The following is a 23,351-nucleotide window of genomic DNA, read 5'->3' as shown; positions in this document are numbered from 1 at the left end:
CCGCTGAGGTGAGTGGCTGTAGTTAACCTGTCTCTGCTGAAGTGGTGATGCTGGAAGCTGTGGCTGAGGTGGACATGGTGGATGAGCCTGTTTTTAAAGTTCCTGCTAAATGGAAGAAGCAAGGGAAGGGGAAGAAAGAGCTTAGTGGTGCTGATGCCGACACTGAGAGTGAGGGTTCTCTGTCCGACTCTGGCTGGTCAGTCTGCTCTCAGGAGGAGAGGCTACCTGTGCGCTACACTGCTGAGGAGATAAAGAAGTTCCTGAGTGTGACTAAAGGTTATAGAGGTTTACAGGTAGAGAAGCACTTTACGGACCCTCAGCAGTTTGTACATGATGTCAAACACTTCAGGAGGGAGGGGTCTTTTAATGCACTGGAAACTTTTAGGTTGAAAAAGATGCTGACTAAGCTACACAAAGCGGGTCCTGATGAGGAGGCTTAGTGTGTTTAGTCCCTGTTTCGGACTGGCCTTCGCCATCACAGTTTTATGCCCTTTTATGATCTTGATGAGTGACATTAAGATTGCTACTCTGAATATAAATGGGGCGAGAGACCGGGGGAAGAGGGCGCTGTTTTATGAGCTGGCGTGCTGATGTTTTCTTTCTTCAGGAAACACACAGTGATGGTGATAATGCAGTAGATTGGGCTAAAGAGTGGGATGGGCTGGTCATCTTAAGCCATAACTCCACTGTAAGTGGTGGAGTTGGTGTTTTATTTTCGAGTAATTTTATTCGTCTCTCGTACACAGTAGATGAGATTTTACCTGGGAGGCTGTTGAAAGTACAAGCCTGTTATGAGAACGAAACCTTTGTTTTTATTTGTGTTTATGCTCCCACTGTGGGCGTGGAGAGGATGGTTTTCTTGGACAGGCTTAGTGTTTTAATCTCCAACTGTGATTGACTTTTTAGTCCTGGGTGGGGATTTTAACTGCACAGCAGACGTCTTGGATAGGAACCGCCCAGAACCACACACTGCTTCCCGCAGACGCCTGTGTGAACTCTTAGCGGCTGCTTACTGATCTGCGTTTGCTGTGTTAGCGGAGCGTTAGCACGGTCTGAAGCAGCTGAATTAGCCTTTGCTCTCCTGTTCCTGGCTCTGGATAAACGGTAGGCACTTTAGTATTATTTTTCTAGTTATTGTGGTTTTATAAAGATTATAACTCTTAACCTTTCTCCCATTGCAGGATGGTCAATTGGTGTTGGCTTCTGCTGTTTTGTTTCTGCTGTTGTACCTTTGCAAGCTTTCCATCTCCGTGCTTGCTGCCTTGTTTCTTCCTCTATCGCTGCTTGCTTGGCGTTGGTGCTACGCCCGGTGTTTCTTGTTTATTTTTTTTTTATTTCTTTGGGGTTTATTGACTTGTTTTCCTTTGTTTTTGGTTCTTTTGATTTAAAGTAAATTTGTTGTATAATTTATTTTCTTAGTACATTTTAAGTTGCAGGATTCTCTGTTTTCTTTATATACATTGTCCATATTCTGGTTTGTGCTTATGGCGGGGGGGGGATTAAGTGCTGGAGTTGTATTCACCAATGTGTGGTGTGAAGGTTTAGTGTTTGCCTATTGCTTCTTTAGTGTGTGTGCCTGTGGAGCACATGTGTGTGATCGGTCTTATCCCTCTGTGAGCGGTGAGTTAATCTCTCTGTTGGTAAGTGCTTAGCCTACAGAAAAACACACATCTTTTGGTCCTTTTTTTTTTTTTTTTTTTTTTTTTTGTTGAGTTGGTTAGTCCTGGGTGGTAACCTCTGTGAACAGCCTGCTTTGTTTGTGTTTCTTTTTATGCTTAATAAACAATTATTTGTAGTAGAGACACGTCTCTGTTTGTTAGTATAACGAATCTGTGGGCCTGTTGAGTATATGTGGTAATGTTCCCTGGGAGTGAGTTCCTGGGGTGGCGTAGTCAACTTCATTCGGTTGGTTTCAATTACTGAGCAACCACGGCGCCACGCCACACATGGTAACAAAAGACAGTACACATGGGCACACTGTAGGCATAATGCCCTGTCGTTGGCCAGACTTGATCAGTTTTAGACGTCACTTGTCTGTTTTTACGCAGTGTTTTATTTCTCCTGTTGGTTTTTCTGATCATTGTATGGGTCTGTGTACTGTTAAACAACGAAACGTTAAGCCTCAGAGTGCATACAGGCATTTTAATACTGCACTTTTTGATGACATTAATTTTAAAGAGTCCTTTACTTTTTTTGGGGATGTTTTTAAGTCACAGAAAACATCTTTTAATTCATTACAGCAGTGGTGGGATGTAGCAAAGGTACAAATTAAAGTGTTTTGCCAGCAGTGCACTTTCACTGTCACTAGGGACATAATCAGATCTCTAAAAGCCCTGGAGATCGAAATAGTGACACTCCAGGGTTTGGGGGAGGCCACAGGAGATCAGGAGCATATTACAGCTCTTAAAAGGAAAAAGGCTGCATTAGCTGACCTACTGGGCATTACAGCACAGGGGGCGCTGGTCCGTTCACGTTTCCGGAATGTGACGGAACTGGATGCTCCTTCAAAGTTCTTCTTTGGTCTGGAGCGTAAAAACGGACAGAAAAGGTTTATGCATGCTGTGCGGTCTGAATCAGGGGATCTCGTTTCTGAGCCTTCTGAAATTCGCCAGCAGACAGTCAGCTTCTTCTCCAAGCTGTTTGAGAGTGAGTGGGCCAGTTGCCGGGATGTGGAGGAGAGGTTCTTCCCCCTGCAGGCCAGAATCACACAGCAGTCTGCCACCCTGCTTGATGCTGAGCTCTCCTTGGGAGAGCTGCACGAGGCCCTACACGGTATGGAAAATGGCCGGGCACCAGGGATTGATGGTCTCCCAGTGGAATTCTACAAGGCATTTTGGTCTGTATTGGGTCAGGATGTGCTTGAAGTGTTCCGGGTCAGTGTACAGGAAGGAAAGCTTCCTCTTAGCTGTAGGAGAGCTGTCCTGACCCTGCTGCCAAAAAAAGGAGACCTGACGGTGCTGATGAACTGGCGCCCTGTGGCATTGCTGTGCACAGACTGCAAGCTGCTCTCAAAAGCGTTAGCCTCCAGACTGGGGAAGGTGATGGAGCAGGTGGTGCATCGTGACCAGACGTACTGTGTGCCTGGTAGGTCTATCTTTGATAATGTTTACTTAATTCGGGATGTTTTGGACGTCTCCAGGCTATTGGGTTTGAGGACTGGTCTTATTTTCTTAGACCAGGAAAAGGCATTTGACCGGGTTGAGCATGGATATCTGTGGAAAGTTCTGGAGAACTTTGGTTTCAACCCAGATTTTATAGCCATGATCAAGGTTTTGTACAGTGACATTGAGAGTGTGCTCAAAGTTAACGGTGGTTTGTGTGCTCCTTTTAAAGTCCGCAGAGGCATCAGACAGGGCTGTGCTCTCTCTGGCATGTTGTACTCGTTATCAATCGAGCCTCTCCTGTGCAGCTGAGAGAGAAGATCTCTGGCCTTGGTGCACCAAACTGTAGCCAACCTGTCTGTGTTTCAGCCTATGCGGACGATCTCGTGGTTTTAACCAGCTCACAGAGAGATGTGGACATTTTAGTGGATGTTTTAAATGGTTTTAGGATTCTATCGTCTGCTAAAGTGAACTGGAGTAAAAGTGAGGCTGTTCTAGTGGGCGATTGGACTGGTGGGGAACCTACACTGCCTGGATTGTGATGGAGGACGGGTGGGTTTAAATATCTGGGAGTGTATTTGGGGGACAGTGAGCATGTAAAGCAAAACTGGGAGGGTGCAGTTGAGAAAGTGAAGGGACGACTCAGCAGATGGAACTGGCTAGTGCCTCAGCTGTCTTATCGGGGACGGGTTCTCGTTGTTAATAACCTTGTTGCTTCCTTTTTATGGCACAAACTGGCTTGTGTAGATCCCCCACCAAATATTCTAGCTGACCTGCAGGCATTGCTGGTGGACTTTTTTTGGGACCAATTGCACTGGTTACCACAGGCCATCCTCTGTCTACCTAAAGAAGAAGGAGGACAAGGGCTGGTTCACGTAGCCAGCAGGACTGCTGGCTTTCGCCTCCAGTTCATTCAGAGACTCCTTAGTGGCCCTAAAGACTTGGTGTGGAGAGAAGTGGTGTGCAGGATTTTACGCACTGTGGGGCGAATGGGACTAGACAGAGCTCCGTTTTTTATGAGTGCTAAAACGCTGGACGTTGATGGCCTGCCTGTGTTTTATCGTGGACTTTTTAGAAGTTGGAGTTTTTTTAGCATCTCTGGAATGAGCAGCACCTCATTACACTGGCTTCTGGAGGAACCTGGTATTCATGGGTCTCGGTTCGACGTCTCAAGAAAAACGTCTCCCGCACTGGCCAGGGTTCTTGTTTCTTCCAACATCTTTACCCTCCGTCATCTAGTGGACGTTGCAGGACCCGGTCTGGACCATGTAGAGGACCTGGTGGTGCGCTTGGGGGTGAGGCCAGTTAGTGGCCAAACTCCTGCAGTGTTGGAGGTCGGTGCTGTCTTCTGAGGAACGAGGACTGATAAAGGACTGTGGTGAAGGAGTGCTCAACCTTGATGAGGATGACCCCTTCCCCAAGGTTACCATTGTTCCTGACCTGCAGGGGTGTCAGGGCCCCCTCCTGGACCGTGCAGAAGAGCTGAGAATGGACCTGAGTTCAGTCTCTGGCGAGCTGCTTTACTCAGCCTGTGTGAAGGTTTTTAATAGGAAGAGACTGGAGAACAGGACCGACACGCCGTGGCGAGATGCTCTGGGTCTCGCTGACGAGGTGAAGCCACAGTGGAGAGCACTGTATAAACCACCGTTAACTAAAAGAGTGGCAGATCTACAGTGGAGGGTTTTACATGGAATTGTTTCTGTTAACTCGTTTATTTCTGTTTTAAATCCAGAGGTCACTCCAGGATGCCCTTTTTGTTTTGAGAGGGAAACGGTGTTTCAGGCTTTTATGTTTTAGGCTGCGTCCCCTTTTTGATGTTTTAAAGACAGTGTTTCTTTCTTGTAATGCGATTTTTACTGCTCATGCTTTTATCCTTGGTTTTAAATATGTCCAGAAGGAGAGGTTCAAGTGCCAGTTACTGAATTTTATTCTTGGTCAGGCCAAACTGGCAGTGTACACGAGTCGGAGAAATCATGTCGCGCGGTCAGCCGACTCCGACGCAGTACGGACTTTCTCTAGGCTGGTCAGATCAGGGTTAGGGTTATCTCTCTCTCTCTCTCTCTCTCTCTCTCTCTCTCATAAAATATTGCAACAGTATTTTATTTTACTGAAACATTATTTAAAATTCTATTTATTTCTTTTTGTTCTTAGGGATTTTAAAGCCTGGAAAACGACACTGAAAGCCCTCCTTCCGATTTTTCTCATACTCTTCGCAGCTTCCGTACTTGGAATACCAGATTCTTCAGATGATAGAGAGCCCTGGACTCCTTTCTCTGAAAGGAAGTGGAAGCAAGGAAAAACCATTGTTTGTGATCAGAATTATCCCCATACATCATCCGATACACCTTCTGTCCACCTTGTGATCTTACATCCTGAAGATCCAGTCATTAACACATATAAAAATTATCTTCATCACAAGAATGAAAAGAATAAAAACAATCAAAAAAAGGTTTTTGCCTATTTGTTTGGCGTTGACTCTTTCTTGCCTAATTCGGAACTGATGCAAAAGAAGGTGAAGCTGAGTGTTTTCTCACATGGTGTCAGAAACATTGAGCGTTTCCCAAACAGTCCAGAACAGTTTGGTGTGAAGTTCAGTGTTCATCTTCAGACACCACAATGGCTTGCTACTGTCATACAAACGTTTGTTGACCAAGTGAAATTCATACCTGATGAGCAGATGCGATTATTTGCTTGTAATGCAGGATCACAAGCTGCAGCCAACTATATAACAGATCTTATGACAGAAATCAATATCAGGGGAATCACTATCAATAAAGTTGTGGCATACCGCAGTACAATAACACTAGACAAATCATTGATAGCATATAAATCAACTGTGTCAGACGGCTATGAACAATTACTTTGGTCTTTAGAACGGAACGGAATTCCTGTACCTGAAGGATTTTTAATGGCCCATGGTATAATAACACTTCGAGCAGATATAAATAGCAAAAATGAAGTGAGGATGTTGTATACCAGAGACAACAACAATGTGCAACGTCACCATTTTATAAAAAAACGAAATGTTAATCAGCAGCAATTAGAGGCAATAATGAATATGGAAAATCACTGGGAAAATTTTAGGAATGACCTGCTGGACGCAATACTTGACAGATGTAAATATATAGTATACACTAACGAAAATAGACAAAGAAAAAGAAGAAGCCCATCAGCATGCAAGGTGAGAGAGAATGAGATTGAAGAGGACTATGTGATTAAAGAAGATACTCTAACCATCGAGGACGGCCAAGTTAAAGTTGAACTTTTCAACAGATACAATCCAGAAGACACTCATTTAGTGTCTTATCCCCTTGAGGAATCCTTTTACATGAAACAGGTCAAAGAGACTGCAAAGCACACCACTTCAATGCTGAAAACAGGTGGACTCCGATTCCTGGAGCGCGTAAATGATGCCATGGTTAAATATGGTATTGTGGTTGGATTCATCGGGGCTGGGAAGTTTTTTGCGGAGAATGACACTATTCGAGGGGCTGTCACTTTAACCCAGTCGCTGCATGGACTTGGAGAGATGACCAATCTGAATCAACAGATCTCCAGGATTTCCCGGAATGCATTCCAGAAAAGCCTGCATGCAGCAGCGAGTGAACTGGGTATGGAAGAGACGCTCACAAAGATCAGCAGCTCAGTGGAGAGATTTGGAGAGAGTTCTGCAGGAAAGTTTCTGAAGGGTATTCCCATCGCTGGCATGGCTTTTCAAGCCTATTTTATTGCTGAGGATTCCATAGCCATTCAGAAACACAACAGATCTGATCCAGAGCAGAATAAGTACTTTGGCCTAGAGGTTACAAACCTAGTTCTGGATGTGTCAACAACTGTGCTCTCGATTGCAGAGCTTGCTTTTCCTCCAGCAGCACTTGTGCTGGAGCCCATAATCATTGGACTGTCCATAGTCAGAATGTCCATCAGTGACTTCTACTGTGATGTTGTGAGCGAGTTGGACAAGCTGCCCCAGGGGGCTGGAGATTTTGATAAGATGATTGCTGTCATAACTGGACTAGAGGAAGGTGCTGTAGACTTTGTTACAGGGGGGCTGCTTAGAGAAAGTAACGAGCTTGATAAAGAAGTAAGACAAAACCAAGAACTACTGCACAACCTTTCAAAACCTGAATCTTATTACAAAATAACTGCTAATGATGGAAACATAAGCACTCTGGATCTAATGGAAGGGATTCTCTCCCAGTATGGAGGACTTGTGACTGTCCAGCTCCTAAACAATGGAAGTGTGACAATTCAGGTAGGAGGGGTTGATGATGGGAAGGGTGGAGTCAAAACCATAGAGAAAACATTCCACAACCCCAGTATTCAGAACATTGTATTGGGAGTCGGGGAATCAACTAAATTCCTCTACACTCAAAAGGCAGCCCATCTGTGGTGGGTCATCCCTGTAAAACATGCCAAAGTAATCAGCGGAGAAATGAAACTCCGTTCTTCCTTGTTTGGCACCTACTATGGCAATGACAAGGACAATAAGTTTTTTGCCATCCAGCAACCTGCCAAACAGCCTGACATGGAGTTTGTGATTAAGAATTATCACTACACCATTTATGGCCATGGAGGAGATGACAGTTTCTTCCTTGGGCCACAGATGTCTGAACTCTCTGGGGGAGAAGGAAGGGACTTTTATGTTTTTCCTACAAGTGGAACCCATGCAGAGATTGACAATTTTTCACAAGACATGTTGGAGGACCATCTGTTGATAAAAGCCCCTTTCAGTCACATTGATTGTTGTCGGAGCCATGAAGACCTGCTTCTTGTTTATGGATCAGAAAGGTACAGGATTACCATCAAGAACTGGTTTGTTCATAGCAATGCGGATCATTACCAACACATGACTTTTCAGTCAGCAGACGGCGTCACATTTAAGGTTATGGACAGAGGCCTTGCAAAAGGCAAATTCCATGCTATGTGTGTGCCAGAAATACTGGACAAGACAAACTCGGACATCCCAGTCTCTCCCAGCTTAGTGGGTGAATTTGAAAGTGTGATCACTGTAATAGGCAGTAATTTTTCTGACACCATTGTGGGAAATGAGAAAGATAATGTTTTTAACGGGGGTCATGGAGCAGATACACTTGAAGGAGGAGAGGGAGCTGATACATATGAAATCTTCCAGGGACAAGGATGCGACACAATCAACAACTATGCCAAAGATGAGAAAATAGACATGATAGTGTTTCAGGTGCCTTTCAGTAGGATTCAGGCAGACCTGCAGGGTGAAGACCTCCTGGTGGTTGATAAGGAGGACCTCCGTTCAACATGTGTGCTGTTAACAAACTGGGCGACTAGCAGACTTTTTCAGCATGTGACCTTTCTCTCCTCTGATCATGTGATCTTCCATATCTCCACCAATGAAAGTGAGCTGACAATGACAGCACTTATGGTTGATCTAAGCAAAGAAACCCATGGCAGCACCGTCAATCTATCAGACCCTTATCAACACATGTTTTATGTCATGACTGTCTTTGACTCCGCCTATGATGATGTCTTAATTGGCAATGCTCTTGGGAACTTTCTTAGCTGCAGCGGAGGTACAAACCACTTGCAGGGAGCAGGTGGCAGCGATAAGTATGTCATTAAATCTGGATGTAAAAGAGCATATATATTTAACTTTGCTGAAGATCAAATCAGTGACATCTTGTTTTTTGAGCATCCTTTTTCGAAACTCACTGTAGTGTATCAGGGGCCTCACATTATCCTGAAAGTTAAGGACTCAGATATTGAGGTGCACCTGCAGAACTGGCTCAACGGTAAAGAGTTCCAGCACCTGTTACTGCAAACCATTGATGGTGTCATTTCCATGTTACCTTCAAATATTACTGAGCCCAAGGTAATTACTCCTTTTGAGATAAACCTCAGTCAGGAAAACTGTATCAACAGTACAGAAACATTTGATTTGAGCAAAGATCCTTTTAGGAAAGTGGAACGTTTCAAAGCTAAATCCAGCATTTGTTCATACCATGTGATTGGAAACTCTCAGAATAACTACATTGACCCAGGCATTGACAATGGCATGAATTATCAGTATTTAATGGGGGGTAATGGGTCAGACACATATGTCTTAGGACACGGATATGGCTATGAGAATGAAATTGATAATGAAGCCAGAGACATGAAAACTGATCATCTCTTTCTTGAGGTACTCTACAAAGATATCACAGTCTTTTTGGAGCCACCCCACATCACATTGTCCTCCACATCCAGAAATGATTCTGTCCGTGTTCGATTACTCAGGTATCTGCAGGGCCCAGAACACCAACATCTTGTGATAAAATCCTTAGATGGATTCTCTTTTCAGGTAGACCCACTGTCCTATCCATACAAGTTGGTCCTTTCCATTGACACTTCAACTTCCACTAAGAGCTGTAACATCAGTTGTGCTGAGGGCAATGAGTTCATCAAACTTTCTCATATCTATGGAGCCACTCACTTCAGCAACTACATAACAGGGAGTAAGAGCAGCTCTGTCATTAAAGGGGGCAACAAGAATGACCATCTTGAGGGTAATGAAGGCAATGAGAAAATCGAAGGAGATGCAGGAGATGACATCATAACTGGACACAGTGGAGATGATGTCCTGTTGGGTGGAGACGGGGATGATGACATCAGTGGGGGAGTAGGAAATGATTTGATTTATGGTGGTTGGGGAGCAGACAAAGTAGATGGGGGCCCAGGGGTCGATGCTGTATTCTTCAGCGGAGATGTGAGGACATCCACAGGGGTCAGAGTAGATCTGAACTCTGGTAGAGGTGACTGGGCAGACGCCGAGAATGACACCTACACAGGTGTGGAGGCAGTGAGTGGAACAAATTTTAATGATCTGATCATTGGAGATGATGAGGACAATGAGCTAGATGGGAAGTTTGGAAATGACACCCTCATACCAGGACATGGCTCAGATCAACTGACAGGTGGACCCGGGAATGACCTCTACATCCTGGATGACTGCAGTGGTGTAAAGCACATTAATAACTTTGCTTCTGACAAGGCTCAAGACTACATTCTCTTTCGAGACTTTAGGTACAATGAGACCTGCTTCTTCTTGCTGGAGGGAAACTTGGTCATGTCCTTCTCTCACCACAATCCTCTCCTGAGTCTTATTCAACAAAACGACCTGACAGTTATCCTTGATAACTGGAACAACAATGACTCTTTCTATCAGCATGTGGACTTTGTCTTTGCTAACGACACCCTGGTCGATGGTTCCTTCTTCAGCTCAGCAGCAGAGATTGGCCCGACTCTATCTGAATTAAACTCCACCAGCCCCACCCTCTATGTGAGAGTAGCTAGTGAAACAGCAGTGGAGATTGAGGTTAAAACATCGACTGGGTTATACACCATGCAATTCAGAGGCGACACTGGACTCAAGTACCATTTAAAAGTGTCTGATGATCTGTTCTTTAGTGACAGTCTCCACTGGGAACATCAGACCCCTATCAGATATTCTGGTCTTCTCTCAGGAGTTCTTTACACCTTCGAGATGTATGTGACCCTGTGTGAGTTTCCTCTGATTGTGCTTACAGAAACAACAGAAAGAACAAAACCAAACCCCCCAACATTTGTACATGTGGTCCATATGTCCCATAGTAATGCATATATTAACTGGATTGCACCATCTCCAGACTCCGACCCAAACAGCAGCAAGTACACTTACGTGGTAGAAGTGAAGGATTCAAGAGATAGTACCGTAACACAGATTACAGCTAATCTCACCCGTGCAGAGATAACAGGTTTGAAACCTGGAACAGTATACAGGGTGTCTTTGTCGTCAACTATAGAAGGAGTGAACAGTCAGGAGGAAACTATTGAGATGAAGACCCCTAACTTGTGTCCCACATTTACTGCACCTGAGGGAACAAGAGTTATTGATGAGAAGATGACAAGCTATGGTCCAGTTGTTGTGATCGAATGCGAAGAGGGTTTCCAGCGGACTTCTGGCCCTGAGATCCTCTGCTTAAAAGAACCACACTCCAGACCATGCATTCCTAAGTCATGTACTCATGAGGACAGCATTATCTCTCATGGCTCCTTTGTTGTAGAACAATGTTTAATGAATATAATAAAAATTGAGTGTCTGTTTGGACAGTTCAGTCCTCCCATTCCAATTTGCTGTTCAAAACCCAGTGATGATAACATGATAGAGGATGATGAATATCATACTTATCCTGTTTACAGCATTATTGTTGACTTCCACTGTCGATATGGATACTGGCTTTCAGGACCCTCTCAGCTTGACTGTGACCTGAGAACAGGACAGTGGTCTCAGCCTCTGATGCCGTCCTGCTCCCCCATCCCTTGCCCTAACCCCCCACAGGATCCCCATGGCAGATTGTTGGGACAGTCAGGTAATTTTAAGACAGGGGATACATTGGAACTGGAATGTGATGATGATTACCATCCCTCTGGTGAAAACTTGATCACTTGCAGCAATGGTGAGTGGGAACGCTTTACCTGTGAACCAAATGCCCGACTCATCGACACCTACAGTCAAAATTTTAAACTCTATGGAAAACTCCAGAAATGGAATTCAGGCAGGTGGACTAGTTGGGTCACTTCAGCACATGCTGAAAATCTTGCTAAGCTTTGCTGTGAGAACAGAGGTTTAGAGTTTGTAAGAATTAAAAATCGTGCATACTTTAAACTGGTGGAGTGCTCTATGATAAAACTGGATACTTCTGGAAGAGAATATGTGGGGAGAGCTGAAATAAACCAAGGGAGAGGCTGGGAGAAGATATGCATTAAAGACATCCCTGCAGCAAAGTCTTTCTGTAGAATGTTATTTCCCAACCAGGGTGAGTGACTTTGCAGTGAATAATCTCTGCCAAACATTTCTAAGTCATGATATTCACATTACTACAAGTCAATGTTTGGTAAAGGCTTTCTGACAGTTTTATTCCCACATATTCTGCTTTTTGTTCCACAGACTGGACCGCTTCTCTGCCATTCAGCACTCGGTTTCACGCTGTGCACTCCTACCGATGTGGTGATGGTTGTAGATTACAGATGGAACCAGAGACATGCAGCAGACAGATCCAGTGCAGAGCCATGTGCGATCCCTTTCCAATTCCTAATGGGGGCAGATGTGGCTTTGCTTTGGAAGGACAGCAGTGTTCAGTGTCCTGTAATCGACTATACAACCTCCAAGGATCTTCCGAGATACAGTGCAGGAGTTACGGCTGGTCAGAACAGCCCTACTGTATAGGTAAGACGCGTTCTATAAATCTATAATAAGAAGTGGACCCTTCTGAATGTGGACCCTTCTGAATGTGAATCCCTCTGAATGTGAATCCCTCTGAATGTGAACCCTTCTGAATGTGAATCCTTCTGAATGTGAATCCTTCTGAATGTGGACACTTCTGAATGTGAATCCTTCTGAATGTGGACACTTCTGAATGTGAATCCTTCTGAATGTGGACACTTCTGAATGTGATTCCTTCTGAATGTGAATCCTTCTGAATGTGGACCCTTCTGAATGTGAATCCTTCTGAATGTGGACCCTTCTGAATGTGAATCCTTCTGAATGTGGACCCTTCTGAATGTGAATCCTTCTGAATGTGGACCCTTCTGAATGTGAACCCTTCTGAATGTGAATCCTTCTGAATGTGAATCCTTCTGAATGTGGACACTTCTGAATGTGAATCCTTCTGAATGTGGACACTTCTGAATGTGAATCCTTCTGAATGTGAATCCTTCTGAATGTGGACCCTTCTGAATGTGAATCCTTCTGAATGTGGACCCTTCTGAATGTGAATCCTTCTGAATGTGGACCCTTCTGAATGTGGACACTTCTGAATGTGGACCCTTCTGAATGTGAATCCTTCTGAATGTGGACCCTTCTGAATGTGAATCCTTCTGAATGTGGACCCTTCTGAATGTGAATCCTTCTGAATGTGGACCCTTCTGAATGTGAATCCTTCTGAATGTGGACCCTTCTGAATGTGAACCCTTCTGAATGTGAATCCTTCTGAATGTGAATCCTTCTGAATGTGGACACTTCTGAATGTGAATCCTTCTGAATGTGGACACTTCTGAATGTGAATCCTTCTGAATGTGAATCCTTCTGAATGTGGACCCTTCTGAATGTGAATCCTTCTGAATGTGGACCCTTCTGAATGTGAATCCTTCTGAATGTGGACCCTTCTGAATGTGGACACTTCTGAATGTGGACCCTTCTGAATGTGAATCCTTCTGAATGTGGACTGTTCTATTTCTATTTAGTAAAATATGGACTATATGATTTGTAAATACACCCATACAGACACCCAAATCTGAACAACGTTACTGAGTAACTCATAGTCAAATACTTTCACAGTATTGCTACCCAATGCTAACCTCTATTGGTATATTTGAACATGTATTACAAAGCCAAGCAAGACACAAAGCGTTTGGCGAACTAACAATGAAAACAATAAAAGTATGCCTTAAAACAAAACATGTCTGGTTTGAAATACTCTTCTAACTGCAGCATTTTTATTTACCTACAAACCCAATTCCAGAAAAGTTGGAACAGCATGTAAACTACAAATAAATGTTATGTTTTACATGTATTTAAGTTCAAACAGCACAAGGAAGAGATATTATCATTTTACCTTATAGATTTTTTGTAAATAAACACAAATTCCAAATGTATAACAGGTGATGCTATTATGATTAATTATAAAAGAAGCATTTATGAAAAGGCTCATAAAGGGTGCATAAATGGCGAGGCTGTAAACCAATACTGAATGCCCTTGACTCCTCAGATGGCACTACATTAAAACAGACGTGTTTCTGTGATGAGTATAACCACATGAGCTCAGGAATACTTTGGAAATCCCTTGTCAGTGAACACAGTTTGTTGCTGCATCCACAAATGCAAATTAAGACTGTACTATGCCAAGTTGGAAGCCCAGTATCAACAACATGAACACTACTGATAGCCTGAAATCCAGACTTGTCCCCTACAGAAAAAGTGTGAATTATTAAGTGCAATATATGACAGTAGACTGTTGAGCAGCTGAAGTATTAAATTAAGCAACAATGAGGGGAAAAAAATCCTTTTTTACAACGACAACAGCAAATGTCCTCAGTTCCCAAACAATCACCCGATGTTCTTAAAAGGAAAGGTGATGTAAACACTCCCCTCCCAACTTTTTTGGAACATGTTGCAGGCATCAAATTTAGAATACGCCTTTATCCGAATACTTTAACATATCACCCTTCGACTAGTATAATAAGACATGTCTAAAAAAGAATCATTAATGCCGGTTTAATAAGCAGAGTGCCTTAAATAATTTAAATGTTTTCTTCTTCCTTAAGATGTATTTGTTTTCCCTTTTTTTGTTGTTGTTGTTGTATGTGCACTTTCATTTTACGTATCACCTTTTTTTCCTCCCCCTCTCTCTTTCAATACCCACACAGCAATTTGTTCATTCACTTTAAGCGATTTGTTCACACACACACACACACATACATACAGGCATATCTAACAGACACACACAGAGACACACAGCACACACTCACACAAACATACAGGAGACACACACAAACACAGCGCAGACATATAGGCATACACGACCGATACATGCAGGCACAGACACACACAGACATATAGTGCAGATACACACACAACACATACAACACAGGCATACAGCACACTTATACAACACATACACCTCTAGTAAACATCCAACACTCAAACAGCCAGTTTTAACATGAGTACACTGAGGTTTGTTACATGGAATGTACGTGGAGCTGGTTCGAGGGAAAAGAGATTGAAAATTTTTAATCGGCTAAGCGACTTGCAAGCAGATATTGTCTTTCTACAGGAAACACATCTGTCCAAAACACCTACATACACACTGACCTCTCCTCAGTTCCCTCATGCGTACTCAGCCTGCTACAACTCAAAACAAAGGGGGGTGGCCATACTAATTAACAGAAGGATAAACTTTTCCATTAGCAACAATATAACAGATCCTGAAGGTAGATTTATAATACTTAACTTGTCGATTCTAAATATGCATTTATGTATTGCTAATATATATGGGCCAAATGTTGACGCCCCCTCCTTTTTTCATAATATTTTCACAGCACTCTCTGATCATTCTGACACCAAACTAATAATAGGAGGAGATTTCAACCTGGTGCTTCATCCAAAAATCGACAGGCTCAGTACAGCAGTGAGTCAAAGGAACTGGCAGTCTGCAGACACTCTAAAACAATATATGAACGACTTTGGGCTCTCTGATGCGTGGCGTTCACATCACCCCACTCTCCGGGATTACACCTTCTTCTCAGCAGTACACCACTCACATTCTCGTTTAGACAACTTCTTAGTTAGCAACTCTATTATGATGGATGTCACAGACACTCAGATTCACCCTATCACTATCAGTGACCATGCACCGGTATCTCTCTCTCTGGCACAGAAAAGAACCACACCAACAAACAGGAACTGGAGATGAAATACATCATTACTTAAAGAACAAGATTTCATTAATTATTTCAAAAAGGAATGGACAACATATTTAGAAAATAACGACCTGCCAGGAACATCACCGTGTGTTCTTTGGGAAGCAGGAAAGGCAGTAATGCGGGGGAAGATAATATCCTACTGCACACATAAGAAAAAAAAAGAAAAAACGCAGGTATTAGAATTGGAAGAAAAAATAAAATCCTTAGAAGCTGCCCATGCGGCTTCACCACAAGAACACACAATGAGCAAGCTGAGAAAACTCAAACTAGAATTAAATGAAATAATAGACAAAAAGACACGATTTTTACTGCAAAGGTTGCGTTGGCAGAACTTTGAACATAGCAATAAATCTGGAAAATTCCTTGCTAACCAGTTAAAGCTAAATAAAGAAAAAACAACTATCTCTTCTATTAAAGTCTCAACTGGAAACATCACTCATGACCCACAACAGATAAATAAAGCTTTTAAAGAGTTTTACAAAGCCTTATATTCATCACAGATTAATCCATCTGACGCAGCTATTGAAGAATTTAATAATATTAATCTCCCCAAGCTGAAAAATGAACAAGTTGTTGCCCTGGATTCACCACTTGCTTTATCTGAACTACATGAAGCCCTGCAGCATCTACCAAATAACAAAGCCCCAGGCCCAGATGGATTTCCAGTAGAGTTCTACAAAGAATTCTGGTCTGTGCTAGAACCAACCTTTTTCAGAATGGTAACTCAAATTCAAAATGAGAACGTACTGTCCCCAGACACGAATTCTGCTAACATTAGCCTACTTCTTAAACCAGGCAAAGACCCTACACTGCCTTCTAGCTATCGCCCAATTTCACTCATAAACGTAGATCTTAAAATTATTTGCAAAGTCCTTGCCAGAAGATTAGAGGAAACCACTCCACTTATAGTACATCCTGACCAGACAGGTTTTATCAAGGGTAGACAATCAGCCAATAACACACGCAGACTAGTAAACATAATAGATTACTGCACAATTAACAAATTAGAAACAACCATCGTATCTTTAGACGCAGGAAAGGCATTTGATCGGGTAAACTGTAAATATTTATTAGCAGTTCTACACAAATTTGGATTTGGTTCATCCTTCATAAACTGGATCAAAACCTTACATAGCTCTCCTAGTGCACGTGTTAGGACAAACGATATCACTTCACAAAGCTTCACTCTGCACCAGGCAGGGCTGCCCACTATCACCCTCACTTTTCGTTATCTTCATTGAGCCATTAGCAGCAGCAATTCGACAAAATACAAATATTAAAGGAATTAACACAGAAACTACAAACCACAAGATAAGTCTTTATGCAGATGATGTATTACTTTTCCTGGAAAACTCCCAAGCTTCTCTCCCGAATACAATTAGACTAATAGATAGCTTCTCTTCTATATCAGACTATTCCATCAACTGGGGAAAATCAACAGTTCTGCCTATAAACTGTAGTTTCCAGAACACGACCGCCATTCCACTACAATCAGGTAATATTAGATATTTAGGCATACATGTCTCTGCTAGGCTTTCAGACTTAGTGCAGTTAAATCATATCCCTTTACTGAAAACAATAGAAGATGATCTCAAACGTTGGAACGCCTTACCTATATCACTCATGGGGAGAGTCGCTACCATTAAAATGATGGTTTTACCAAAAATCAACTATTTATTCTCACTAATCCCAAATAAACCCCCTGCTGCTTGGTTTAAGTCCTTAGATTCAAACATCTCACAATTCTTATGGAAAAATAAGCCATCAAGAATAAGTCTGAAAACTCTACAAAAGCCGAAAAACAATGGTGGTTTAGAACTACCAAATTTTTATAATTATTTCTTAGCCAATAGATTACAGTACATTTCAAAATGGATCAAACCTGACTTACTAGACAGTCCATGGTTGGACCTAGAACAAGCATTCTGTAGAAAAACAAAACTCTCAGACTTACCTTACATTAGCTCTAATATTAAGCGCCACGACGCTTTTAAAAGCCTCAGTATAAATAGCTCACTGACAGCCTGGTGGGAATTTCTAAAACTAACTCAGTCTCCACTTATTCCATGCAAACTAACACCCATTTGGAACAATCCAGACATTTGTCAGAATAAGAAAGTACTAAATTTCACATCATGGCGTGAAAAGGGAATAAAAAATTTAGAACATGTTATTAAAGAGGGAAACTTTGTCACATTCCAGGAACTCATATCAGAATATGGAATAAACAACAGTAAATTTCTTGAATATCAACAATTGAAATCCATCATTCAAGAGAGATTTAATCCCAACCAACTAAATTTGGAAATATCAACATGGGTAACTGAATTTTTAAATTTATGTACCCCTAAATTATTATCAAAACTGTACAAATTATTGTTAAAATTTGATGACTCAATCTCCCTCCCGATAGCCAAATGGGAACGTGATCTCTCTATCAATCAAGATCAAAGCTTTTGGACAGAAATATGTTCAAATATCTTCAAAATAAGTAAAAGCCCCAACTTACAACTTATACAATACAAAGTCCTTCATAGAATACATTATACAGGACAAAGGATGTTCCAAATGGGCCTAGCACAATCAAACATATGCACCCACTGTACAGCCAATGTAACCGATAACTATCTGCATGCTATACGGGATTGTAGGCCTGTTCAGATGTTCTGGCACAGGATATGTGCAGACTTGTCCACGTGGCTTAAATGTTGCATCCCAACCTCACCCAGACTGTGCATCTTAGGAGACATCAGTGAATTGGTTATGGATGCAAATACATCACACATAGTTCTCACTGCCCTATGCATCGCCAAGAAAACCATCCTCATTAACTGGAAGCAAAAAAAAGATCTACATATTACTCTTTACAAAAATTTATTATTTGATCACATTAGTCTGGAAAGAATGTCTGCTTCCTCTAAAAACCAGTTGGAGGAATTTAACTCTCTTTGGCTCCCACTGATCAACTCCACTAGTTAGTCGGGGTGGTTGGCTGTGGTTTCATCTCCCGGGTGGCCTAGTTGGTGGCTGGGAATTGACTCTGGGAGGACTGCTTGTGTCGGTAACTTCCTGAGTAAGCTGGGGGGCCTTGGCGGCTGACCTGGGGTGTCTGTGTGCTTGCCCTGGTTGGTGGTGGATGGGTGGGGGCTCGGGGGGCGCCGCCGTTTTGCCTCGGGTGCAGGTCCGGGGATGTGTGGAGGGCGGGTGCAGGCCCTGGGTGGGTTAGCTGGCCTCCCCTCCGGGGCTGGTGGCGGGACCCGGGGCCCGATGCCTTAGAGCCGCCCGACCCCATGCTGGGTCCCTGCCCGTGCGGGGATGGCTTGCGCCGCTGCGGGCGCACCACCGGGTGGGGCGGGTTGACCTTGCGTCGGGGCGTCGGGTCTGTGCCTTGGGGTTCTGGGGTGCCTGAGTGGCGGGGGTGGGGCGGTGTCCAGTGGGGGGGGTGTGGGGTGGACTGGGGGCAATGGGTTCCTGACTCAGGCCAGCTTGTCTTTTGTCTCGTTGATGTCTGTTGTTGTTTGACTGTTGTTAGTAGGGTGTCTCCGTGACCTCCCCGGGCCGACCTCATCCTGCCTTGAGCGGGGGGACAGTGAAACGCGGAGCCTCATGAGCCAGCTAGTCAGCTGGCTCTCCTCTTCCAGAGGATCATTGCCTCTGGACCTACATACCATCCATCCACCCCCAGACACACACACACACACACACACACACATACATACATTACTCCCCCACCCAAGCAAACACACACAAACACACACAGTACTCATACATTTAGGATCCTGGGGGCAGACATGTTGCCGGGGGTCAATGAGGTCGACCCACTGTCATAGCCTCACTCGTCTCCTGACGACTGTCTGTCCCTCAGTTTTTACTGCACTTTAGACATTCAGGGCTTTTGAGGGGACGGTGTAGATGGACACTGCAGACCAGTGGCCCGGTGCTTAGCCCATGTTTGCCCCCACACCTGTCCCCCCAATTTTAACTACACCATAGTATCACACACTACCCCACATTCATATACACCAACTCCTGCACTCAACACTTCACTGGAGGTGGAAGGGTGGGAAGGTCATCCCTCACCCGTTTCCTGCTCCCTACCGAGGCAGGGTGTTGAACGTCGGAACAGGGGCTGGGCCGGGGGCATTCCTGGCGTCCTGGGGTTGCTGCCCGGGCCCCCGCCGCCCCCGCCGTGGAGGGTGGCCTGTACGGCGGTGCCGGTCATGTGGCATTGTATGGTTGGGTGGGTGTGGGCGTCTGTACGCCCGCGCGCATTCTTCCCTGGCGTGCGCCCTCGGACTCGTGTGCAGTCGTGCATGTTCCTCCCGTGTGTGCGCCCCCCCGCACATGTGCACGTTCGTCCCATGTATGCATCCATATACAAACTGTTACTGGCTGGCCTTTCCATTCGCCCCCACCTCATCTAGGAGGACGGGGGGGTGTATATATGGGTGGGTGTTTGTAGATATTGGGGTGATGTGTATGTATATATGTGGGTGTATGTATGTATGTAGGAATGTATATAGGTGTGGAGGTATGTGTGCGTAGGTGTATATATAGGGGTGGAGGAATATAACGGAGTGAAGGTATGTAGGTAGATGTATATATGAGGTTGAGTGTATGTGAGGACAGCTGGTTCTGGGTCGGGGGATTGTTGTCCCCGGTCCTCTCCCGGCTGCTCCCCTGTGGTTGCTACTTCCCCCCCAGATGGGGGGCGCCTTGGGGCTTCAGGGCCTGGCCTGGTGCTCCGGCGTGGCGGTTGGCCCGCTCCCCTGGGTGGTTGGGCTCCGGGGCGGCTCAAAGCCCCTCGGCGGGGATGGGGCCCTGCTGGGTGGTGGGTGGCTCTCGGGCGTATGAGGCGCTGGGTCTTTGCTGCTGCCTCGTGATGGGGAGGGGCATCCTGGGGGCGGCTCTGGTTCCTCTGGTTCCCCTGGACCTGCGCTCCATGGCTGGCGGGGGTGCTGTCTGGAGTCCCCCTCTCCCTTCCGCTGGGGTGGGCATGCAGGGGTCACTGGGAGATACGGCCCAGGGTCTCCACTGCTCCTGGGGGGGCCGCGGCGGGCGGGATTCCCTGGTCTTTCTCTGCCTTCCTCTGGCCTCTGGGGGGGATGTTGTCGCAGCTTTCTGCCCTCGATATTGAGTGCATCTTGTGACAAATTTATACTGTACTGCACTCACAAACACACACACTCACACACTCACATACACATACATCACAGTCATTTGTGCAGTATTTCCAAGTGCTGTACGTCTCAGGTACACTTTCTTCTCTTTTCTCAGGAGCAGCAGTTGGTGAACCATCGCCGTGGCATTTCCGCTGTGTTTTTCTTTTTTTCTGCCCTTATGTTATTTCCCTCCCCCCCCCCGCTTATCTCTCCTCTCCCTTCTTTACAGATTCCCCTGGCCTGTCAAGTCTGGCATGATGCTAACACATTTTCATTAAAATATCAAATGTATAAACAAAATGAAATCAAATAATTACAAAATAAATAAAGAAAAAGAAACACTGACAAGATGAGCCTATAATCTATAGTGCTCATTTTGGAAAAGTAAATTTGTTTGGCACAGTAACGCAGTCTCACCATAATTCTGATTGCAAATCTGCCAGACAAGACAGGCAAAAAAAAAAAAAAAAAAAATTTAGAATAAGTGTAAATATACAAAAAACATTGAAGTTGATTTCTTTAAACAGGACTTTCTATTGTCTTTCTACTATTTGTTTTAATTGAATTCAGGTCATCAGTGATTTGCAGATCACTGATGTGTTTTTTTATTTACATTTTAATACTGTAACACTTTTTTAAAAGATATTTTTCACAGATTACTTATGTGTCCCTTTTAACTCTGTTTACAGAGAGTGGGGAGTGTGGCTATCACTTTGAAACAGGACCTCATTCAGTTGGCTGCTTAACCAAGATATGGACTGAGGTGGGCTGCAATGTTGAAGCTCATCTGTCTCCAACTAAAAGACCAGATTTCTGGACTGACTTTGATAGATGGACAGTAGGTGGGGTGAGGGAGTGGATGGCAAGACTTCCTGATCACAGTGGGTTTACTTATAACCCTGACTGTCAAGTGGATGATGAGTGTTTTCCTGGACGGGCTACGGTGTTCACGAGCGAAGGGAACAGGAAGTCCATGTCAGAGCTGAGGGTTGGGGACAGGGTTCTTGCACTGGACGCTCATGGAGAGCTCATATTCAGCGAGGTAATCCTATGGCTGGACCGTCGGCCATCTGCAGTGGAGCGCTATGTCCTCCTTACCACAGAAGACTACTCAGAGCAGCTCTCACTATCAGCTGACCACGTAACCTTCATCGCCCCGTCCAACAGAACTGCTGCCACATTCTCTACCATGATCCCAGTGTTCGCCAAAGACCTGCAGCCAGGTCACCTGATCCACCGCTATGACCCAGCGACTGGTTCATTGGTGTCCAGGCGCGTAACCAATGTCCAGGAAACCAAGGACCTGGGTGCCTTTGCCCCCCTGACTGTGGAGGGGAACCTAATTGTGGATGGTCACCTGGTGTCCTGCTATGCCCTGCAATGCCGCCAATACCTCGCCCATCTCCCTTTCGCCCCCTACAGGTTTCTGCACACTCTGCGCTCTTATATACCCCTCTTTGAAAATGTATTCCCAGTACAGCAAGAGCAGGAGGATGAGGGCATGCACTGGTATGCCAGAGCCTGGTACCAGGTGGGACAGTGGTTCAACTACCCGTTTGGAAAAACCTGCTATCCCAGAGAGCTGCATCTCTACCACTACCCCTGATCACCTGCCGAGACGAATGAGCCAAACCTCACTGAGCATAAATAAATGAAACTTTAACGGAGTGATTCTGTTGTGTGTGTGAACCTGGTTACCCAAGAAATGGAAATATATCAGCAATTATTCACAAATACCTTATAATAGTGCTTAGATGTACTTAAGATCCTAGTTTAGTGTTTTTGCTTATATCCAACTATCTTCATATTTTCCTGTGCTTTGGTTATTACTTTGCAGACTCGGCACACAGTCCTAAGGGCTGTTTCAGGTCTTAGGGTTAGGGTTATTCTGAATCTTCTCAGAATTGTTCATTTTATATGGCAAAATCAGTTAATTGACCAACAGATTGTTGAGTAAATAACTCGGTCACTGCTTGAGATGTGATGTATTAGATTAGCCCACTTCATTTGCTTTGGAGCAATTTCACTTATTTTATTACTCATACTTTGTTGTGTATCCCCAGTGAACATTATTATACAGTGCAAATGATTTTGTTGAATTGTTTTGTTGTTTATTTACACTTGTTAACATCCCATATTGAAAAGAAGCTTCATGTCAAATCTGCTATTAATAAATGCAACAATAAGTGCACCATAGTGTACAGATATTATCGTACTGATTGTGTGAGACTTCATTTGTTCCTGAATCTAAATAATGAGTGTGACCATAATCCCTTGTTTTAAATGATGAATTCCTCACATTCATAAACTGCATTGGCTTCTTCACTTCAGTTCACACAGTATATTATTATTAGGATGTTTTATGTGTTCAGAAAGCAGTTTGTTATGTTTATTAGTCATGTTTATACTTTGAAATATGCATTGGTAAGTATATCAAACAATTACCTCCATCTCACACTGAAAACATGAGTCGCACGCTTTATTAATGCCTGCTGAGGCTGAAGAATACAAAGTAAGTAGTACGAGAACCTGCCTCAATCTCCTAGGGTCCTGTTCCTCTGTTAGACTCTCCTCTTCAGCGTGACCCACAGGCTTTCAAAGGGCTTCACAATGC

General features: G+C 44.1%; 1 protein-coding gene across 1 annotated transcript in view; it reads left to right on the top strand.

Moving 5' to 3' along the window:
• The window catches only part of LOC108412876, a 23,169-nt gene extending 217 nt beyond the window's left edge, over nucleotides 1-22,952 (top strand). Inside the window, exons 1-4 of the mRNA XM_037542463.1 lie at nucleotides 1-8; nucleotides 5,253-11,911; nucleotides 12,043-12,321; nucleotides 21,427-22,952. The exon at nucleotides 1-8 is cut by the window's left edge and continues 217 nt beyond it. Of these exons, the coding sequence (XP_037398360.1) occupies nucleotides 5,602-11,911; nucleotides 12,043-12,321; nucleotides 21,427-22,343 (7,506 nt within the window). The 5' untranslated portion in view covers nucleotides 1-8; nucleotides 5,253-5,601 and the 3' untranslated portion in view covers nucleotides 22,344-22,952. The remainder of the gene's footprint in view (nucleotides 9-5,252; nucleotides 11,912-12,042; nucleotides 12,322-21,426) is intronic.
• The last annotated feature ends 399 nt before the right edge of the window (nucleotides 22,953-23,351 follow it).

Source organism: Pygocentrus nattereri, chromosome 11, assembly GCF_015220715.1.
Source record: "Pygocentrus nattereri isolate fPygNat1 chromosome 11, fPygNat1.pri, whole genome shotgun sequence".
Classification (NCBI taxonomy): Eukaryota; Metazoa; Chordata; class Actinopteri; order Characiformes; family Serrasalmidae; genus Pygocentrus; species Pygocentrus nattereri.
Note: the sequence above shows the minus strand (reverse complement) of the source record. Positions and strands in the feature narration are given on the sequence as shown.